Source organism: Pteropus vampyrus, unplaced genomic scaffold (assembly GCF_000151845.1).
Source record: "Pteropus vampyrus isolate Shadow unplaced genomic scaffold, Pvam_2.0 Scaffold170, whole genome shotgun sequence".
In the NCBI taxonomy this organism is placed as follows: domain Eukaryota; kingdom Metazoa; phylum Chordata; class Mammalia; order Chiroptera; family Pteropodidae; genus Pteropus; species Pteropus vampyrus.
This window is the reverse complement of record NW_011888951.1, coordinates 1,362,852-1,371,061: the sequence shown is the minus strand read 5'-3', so window position 1 is coordinate 1,371,061 and position 8,210 is coordinate 1,362,852. Positions and strand designations below refer to the sequence as shown.

Here is an 8,210-nt window from a genome sequence, read left to right as displayed (position 1 = left end):
GTGCAAGTTCCTCATGACTCACATCCTCTCCTAATGACAGCTGATTACCGTAGAATGTTGCACGGCTCTAGGGAGGGGCTTCCAGTCAAGTGCATCTCTTGGCTCCCAAACTGGATGCAGTGACTCACTGCTCGAAATGCGAGAGAAAACACCACGGTCAGCTTGGCTACCACAGACAATCTTGAAAGCTATGGAGCCTGAAGACAAATCACATTTTTGGGCTTTTGAGAGAGCTATGAAACCCTCTAAATTTAGATTGGGCTCTCTTCTGGGATCAGCCATCTCAGTGAGATGTCATTTCGTTATGAAAACCTGAATTAGAATTATAATAACCCATCTTGCTGAGCATTTATGCTCCCGGCCCACAGAGATCATCTGGCAGAGGCCTCAAGTTCAGTTGCAGAATTATTTCCCAGCCATGGCTCCTTCCAGTCCACAAATAAGGGTTTAATTATCCCAACCTGCTTAAAAAGGCGCTAATAACTTCCAAGTGCCTCGCAGGTCCCCTGTGGGCGTTCTCTGCATTTTCCGTTAACCCCCTCCACTCCTCCATGGGGTACACACAATTGTCCTCACTTCTCGGAGTTTACAAAGATTCTTGTTTAAATGATTCACCTAAGACCTCACGATGGCAGAACCAGGACCTGAACTCTGGTCTATGTAATTCCAGAATCTATGCTTGTCCCGCTATAGCACAAAGGCCAGAGCTGTGGTCCTTTTTCCACTCCATGGTTTCTGCACTCCTGTGTGTCAGACGTGGTCAGGCCTGCTACTAACCTTGGTGTCTTGTAACACAGCCCAGGTCCTCACACACCACGGACACCCAAACACAACTTCCTGAAATGAAAGGAAAATGTGGTGAAGGGTGTGTGTGGTTGGGCAGGACTCAGGTTTTTTTGCTCATAAAATGAGGAGTTTGGTTAGATAATCTGTTGGCTTTGCTCCTATTTGAATGGTTTAGAGCAGTGGTTCTCAACGCAGGCTACACATTTGAATTCCCTGGGGAGCTTTTTGAAAACACAAGTGCCCAGGCTGCTTCTAGAACTTTTGGTTTAATTGGTCTGGAGCGGGGCCCAGACATAAGTATTTTCTAAAAGCTTTCTAGTGACTCTAATGGGCAGGCAGGATTGAGAATTACCAGCCTATTTACTTGGCCCTTCCACTCTTGTACCTTATTGGTAAAAATCATTGACTCATTGCACAAGCCAGAACCTTGAGGGTCAACTTTGTTCTCTCTACCTTACCACCGTCCCATCTAGTCTAACAAGTCCTCCTACTTCCAATATTTCCTCCAGTCTTGTTCTTTCTCTTTTGATCTCTCCTAAGTAGGAAGTCACCATTATCTTTTCCCTGTGCTATTGTATTAGCCACTGTCGTGGGCCCTAGTGGCTATCCAGTCATCACCCATGTCCCTTTTCTTATTCTTCCTTGAAACTTGATTTTGTGCAAGCATTCATTTCTCTTCCACATGGTTCAGAGGATGCTGCCACCCTCCCCAGTGTAGGGGTGGGTCCTAATAGAGCCAGTCTGGGCATGGCATACTCCTGGCAAATGGTGTTAGTTTGGGATTAGGCTTGTGATCTAAGTGGCCTAATTAGACTGAAGGGAAGGAAAAGAAGGACTTATAATTCTTGCTATGGGGAGTAGAGTTTTCCTCTTCTCTGCTGGATATAAACAAAAAAGTACATAGATCAAATGGCCCCTGGCAGCCATCCTGTGACTATAAAGGGAAATAGTCTTAGAGTAATTTCCAATCCATATATATACATATATATGTATTTCCACTTTATCCTAAGGCTATTTCCCTTCATCATGTAGATTGCTATATTACGCAGTATATATTACTACATTATATATATATATATGTTATGTGTTTTATATATATAGTATCTGGATCATATGAGACATGTAATACATATGAGATAAATTATGAATGAATGCATGACCTCATTATTTGACTGGAATCAGGTCAGTCTGGGTTCCAGTGTACTCTAGAACAGGGTTGACAAACTTTTTTTGTAAAGAGATCATTTGTTTATATTTTCTGCTTTGTGTACCATGTTGTCCCTGTTGCAATTGTTCAGTTCTGTGGTCGTAGAGCAAAAGTAGCTATAGAAAATATACAAATAAATGAACAGAGCTGTGTTCCAATAAAACTTTATTTATAAAAATAAGCAGTGGGTCTAATTTGACCCACAGGCTGTATTTTGCTGACCTGTGATATAGGATTAAAAAAAAAAAAAAAAAAAGAATAGGTTGGACCAGATAAGGAATGACAAAAATTTGGCCTGCCTGCAGAACCTCTGGCTCTTATGACAAATGTCACTAATCAATCAAACCCATCTTTCAGGCTGAATCTGCATTTGCTCCCACATACCTCAACTCGGCACTATCAATCAATTTAAGTTGGTGTACTAAATGCAACCTATTTGGCATCCCTACTTAGATAATCCTTAGTTCCTTACAAAGCCCTGTTTTGGGGAGCTTACAGGCCTGGGTTTTAGACTGGGATTTACCGCTGGTGTTCCTTGTGACATTATCCCAGACACTTTCCCTCTCTGGGTCTTGGATATCTCTCATGTTGGGAGTTTTGCTGACAGAAATTTGAGAGATTACTTAGGCAAAGATTCCATTAAAAAAGGTCTGCCAGGTTTTACTCTCTCTGTGTTTGCTATGTGGTCAATTAAGCAAGGAAAAATAATTTAAGCCAGTTGTGATAATAGAGCATTAGAACCTGGGCTCATATTTTTTCTTTTCCACCTTGCTGAGTTATTAAGGGCAGATCGTGGCTTTAGTGGCAGAGAATGGCTGACATCTCGTTCCAGAATGCTACCTTTCCTCCCATTGTGCCACTTGTCAAGCTTTCCAAATATGCCCCTTTCACCTTCCATTTCAACATTATTTTCATTCTGAGACTCCTGACATGTTTAATTCCTTGAGTAAGCCCTCTCCCCGTCCAAATGTCGCCACCCTTGTCATACAATTTATTTTCCACACACATATAAAATCAAGCTTGGACATTTTTCTCTACTATGAACTCTTGAGAAATAGCCTTTGGAGCAGCCATCCATCACAGTGGCAATAATACTCTGAGAGTAAATTCTTTTTTATTTGTTTAGTACTTCCCATTCTAGATCAGATTTCATCGAGGGCAGCTTGTGTCAGCAGAAAAATGCCCTGCATTGGGTATATATTTTTCCTATCAATCAAGGAACGGGAAAAAGAAAGAAATGATCTGAAGCACCTACTAGGTGCCAGTCATGGCATTAAAGGATGGTGATTAGTCTCCATTATGCTGATGAGACAATGGGCCCAGAGAGGTGAAATGATAGTGAGAGGAGATTAGAGTGGATTTTCTGAATCCTAGTTGTATCATTCAGGGTTCTCCTGAGATATAGAACCAATTGAGTAAGTGAGTGTGGTGTGTGTGTGTGTGTGTGTGTGTGTGTGTGTGTGTGTGTGTGTATTCTCTCCTATCTATCTATCTATCTATCTATCTATCTATCTATCTATCTATCTATCTATCTATCTATCATCTATCATCATCTATCTATCTATCTATCTATCTATCTATCTATCATCTATCTATCTATTCATTATCTATTGAGAAATTAATTTTAAAGAATTGACTCATGGGATTATAGGGCTTGGCAAGTCAGAAATCCTCAGAGCAGGCTGGCAGGCTATAAATGCAGGTAAGAGTTGACACTGCAGTCCTGAGTTTCAAATCCTTAGGGCAGGTCAGCAGATTGGAAACTCAGGCAAGGTTTCCATGTTATAGTCTTGAGGCAGAATTTCTCCTTCTTTGTGGTGGGCCTTAGCAGTTCAATTTGCATTTAAGGCCTTTTGCTGATTGGATGAAGCTCGCTCACATTATGGAGGATATTCTGCATTAAAGTCAACTGATTATAAATGTTAATCATATCTACAAAAGATCTTCATGGTAAAATCTAGACTACTGTTTAACCAAAAACCGGGCACCATAGTCTAGTCAACTGACACAAAATTAACCATCACACTATTCTACTATTCTTTCTACTTCTCATACTTCCTTAGTCTTAGGGGAGCTCTTAAAGAAAGATTTCTTAAGTTCTCTTGGAGTGAGTTGATAAGCTATTGTGCACACAGAGCCAGCATAGGATCTGGAACTTGGGACACTCCCATCGAATGAATGTGGCAGATGTGTTACTTCCACAGAGAATTTTGGTTAGGATTTGTGGTTAGGATCTTATTTAAAGGGCTTTACTGGCTCTTTTGTGCTCTTAGGAAAAGCCATGTCCCAATGTGGCTTCTAGTCCCTTCACTGTAGGATCTCTGCCTACTTCTGCAGCCTCCTTATGACCACTTCTCTATATTCAGTGGTCCAGCCACAGGGACTTAATTCGTCATTTTTAATGACCAATGCTCTTTATTTTTACCTCCGCGCTTTCTCACACACCATTTCCTCTGACAGGAACACAGTTTTTTTTCTCCTCTATCTACTGCCATTCTCACATGAGTAACTTTGAGATGATCCTTTAGATCTCAGCTTAATTACCCTTTTCTTGGGAGCCTTCCCACGTCTGCAGTGGGGCTCTGATCTGTGTGTGTCCTTAGCTGGCCGTAGTGCTTATCACACTGCCTGACTGGCTCTCCGTGCATTTCATGTGGGCAAAGTTGATATCATTTCCTTGGGCCTCCAGTGCACAGAGTAATGTCTGGCACATGGTGGAGATTTAGTAAATATTTGTTCAATATCAAGTGAAAGAGCAGAATGCAACCAAAGACACTGTCTTCTTTTTAGTGTTTATGTGGTCAAGTTTTTCCCCCCAAGTAAATTACTATCTGAACATGAGTTCCCCCAAATATCCATCATTATTTCATAAATATTCCTTGTGAAGAACAATTAAAGAAGCCAAGAGGCAACCATCTATTCTTAGTGGATTCATTTTCCAGTCACACAATTTCCTCTCTTCTTAGAAGAAGGCTCTGGTGAGTTGGCCTGGCCCCGGGTCACAAAGGATGAGTTTAGTGGTTGGATGGAAACATGGAGTCATCGTCCCAGTGGACTTGCCCCGAGGCTGCTCCAGGAAGAGTGACAGAAAGATGACAGGTATACACATTCAAAATTACTTCGAGGTGGTCTCAGTCCCATTTCCTGTCCCCAGGAGCCCTCTCCAGAGTTTGATGTGGACACGTTAGAAACGCACATGGAGACAATGATGTATATGTGTTTAGTCTGAATTTGTCCACCATGGCTGCATCGCTGTGGAGTGCAGCTGCCTCAAAAGGAGAAGAAAGATGGGTGTGTTATTCATTATGGCAGGCCAGTTCTCCCTCCCTCAGTCTATCTGCCAAGGCTTCAAGTTGGTCACCATCTTGTGAGATTTCATTTTACTCTTCTCCAAAAATGACACCGATGCCCTCTGCACTGGAAAACGTTAAGGAATTCAAATCAAGTCCATTTATTTCGACATTTCCAGAATGTTTATTTTTAATTTATTTAAAAACACTTATCGAGGTATTGAGCTATGCGTTAGGAATGTAATCATGAGCACGGAGAGATAGACCCTGCCCTGAGGGAACTTACAGTCTGGTGGGGGAGCTACCTACGCCGTGCCAAGTCTGTGCTTGGAGAAGAGAATGCAGAAATGGACACTGCTCTCGTGTCCCCAACAGTGATTGCAGTTGGCTGAGCATTAACTCCATGCTTGTCCCTCAGCCAGGTATTTTACATCTGTCACCTCATTTCATCTTTACAACAGTCCTTTGAAGGAGATATTATTCTGATCGTACAGGTAAGGAAACAGCCTCAGAGTCCTCAGAAGATGTTGCCAAACTGCTTAATGTCAGAAAACAGTAGAATAGATGCAAACTGAGGCTGCTGGCTATAAAGCAAAGCCAGTTTCTCATCACAGTGTCGTTGTTGGTATCAAAAGCATCACTTTGAATCTGATTGGCTGTTTATTTTTCTGAGTATTATAATAGAAGTGCATACAAGACACAGAGGATGGTGGTATTTGGGCTGGGCTTCAAAGAATATGTAGGAATTCATCATGAGAGAAATGTGGGAAGATAATTCCAGGCATAGACATGGGGCTGCCCCTGGAATGTAGAATGGCTGCTGGTGTCAAGTGGTGGAGGGTTGGAAAGAGGGGAGGAGAATGCAGCTTCCAAGGGAGAGCGAGGCTTGTTGTGAAGAGAAGTCTTGATTGTTTCCTTAGAGGGTGGAAACTTATGATTATGTTTAATCAACAGAGTGATGTAATCAAAGGTGAGAATAAGAAAGTACTATAGAAACAATATATAGAATTGGCCGGTAGGGATGACAGAGAGTGCAAGTCTAGGAGATTATCAAGAAGTAGGTCTAAGCTGTCTTGTAAATCGTGACTGTTGTGGACCCATTAGATTGGTAAGTCTGACATTCACCATGAGTTTCCATTTGAGAGGCTGCTGATTGGTGTGTACTTACTGGTTGGTTAGATAGAAATAAATTTTCCACGTTTCTCTTATAATTATAGACTCTTCGGCTAATGTTAGAATTTTCAGCCACATAAGTAAAATAAATCACTATTTTTATATAATAATAATGACGATGTAGGGGACACTGGGATTCATGGCCCAGATTTTGCCTCTGTACTTAAGGAATTATTTCTCTAGCTTCTGGGAGGGCTGCCAGCAGACAGCCCTCAATTCTTAGTCTCCTTTGAGGATTACATCAGTTGAAGAGAGCTACCTCTCTTGTAATCCCACTGCCTTTCTGGGGCAGCCCCCATCCAATGACTGAACTCTGTGGGGGTATAAATGCCTGGCCTCCTAACCCCAATTTGGGGTAACTCTGAAAGGCCCTCCCTACTTTGGAGCTCCCCTGTAATGTTGGCTGAGACTTCTGTTGAGGCTTCACTGCAGTCCACTTCTTCCTCTGCCTGACCCTGGCACCCTCCCTTTCCTTTCATACGTGGGGAGCCTGAGAGCAGTCCGACATGGTTTCTGCACGCACATCTCCATCTCGGCCTCCTGCTGCTCTGGGGACCTATCCAGCTGCAAATGATAATTGCAGCTGATATTTATTTGTGCCTGACAGCACATGAGAGTTTATACGCAATCTCATTTTATTCTTACAATAACCATGAGTAGTAGGTACTCCATGATAATATTACTATAGCATTTTGTGACCACCAAAGACTTTTCCTATGTAAATTTTTATCCTTCCTGGGAGAAGAAAGGGATTCTTGACTGCTTTAGACATATTAGAAACAGGCCCACAGAGAAATAACTTTCCCAAGATCACAAATCTAGGAATGTCGTAGAGTTGTCCTAATTTTTTGGTCAATTCCACAGCATATAGAGATTCCCATTTCCACTCATGCTTCTCCCCCTGCCCCAACCAGGTGCTTTCATGAGTTTTACTTATGCAATAAAAGTGTCAACATTGTGATGAAGAAAACAACACAGCTCTGGTCCTTGTTTCGCCCTGTCATAGCCATGAGGGCAACCCACTGGGGACCGTGGCCACCCAGTCCCTCTGCGTGGGGGCGGCGAGCAGGTGCATGCTGGCTCACTCTTTGAACTTCCACTCCTAGTGGCACATGGGGCAGTGCTGCTGCACCTGCTGTGCATTGAGCCACTTGAAGATGCAGTGCATGTGGAGGCAGCGTGAGCACTGGCCCCATCCATACCAGCACTCAGTCTTCTCCAGGCACCTTGCAGTCCGGGCAGCAGCCACTGAAAGCCATCTGGCAGATGCTGCAGTTCTCATCGTTGGCCACCCAGAGCCAAGTGGCCACACCGTTCCAGCACTTGATCTTCACCTTCATGGTGGTGGAGACCAAGCCAATTTATTCGCACGCAGCCCGCCGGCTTTCAATTGGCAGCGCCAGCGCCTGCGTGGGAAGGTACAAAAACAACCGAGGACGCGGCCAGGGCTTCAGCTGCGACGCCAGCTGAGTCCCATGCGCCAGCGCGCACACCGACCACTCATGCTTTTTAATATGCTAATATCCCAGGCAGGCTGGGCCCATCCCCTGATCTGAAAGCTGGGCATTTATCAGTTCGTGCCCACCTTGCCGTCTCTTGCTCAAAATGTGTGGCCTGCAACACAAAGGAAAAGAAAGGAAAGGAAAGGCTCTCATCCAATGTCAGTGCACAGGAGGCCCTTAATGTCTTACTCGGCGATTTCGAACTGTTTCTACAGAGCTTCCTGAAGCGTTCAAGAGAGGAAAGAACAGGGG

At 43.4% G+C, this 8,210-nt stretch overlaps 1 protein-coding gene across 1 annotated transcript; it reads right to left on the bottom strand.

Moving 5' to 3' along the window:
- Nucleotides 1-7,537: 7,537 nt before the first annotated feature.
- Nucleotides 7,538-7,796, bottom strand: LOC105298947 (anaphase-promoting complex subunit 11). The gene is given in 2 exon segments (XM_011370420.2): nt 7,538-7,654; nt 7,656-7,796. Coding segments are annotated over 2 exon segments (258 nt in total).
- Between the last annotated feature and the right edge of the window lie 414 nt (nt 7,797-8,210).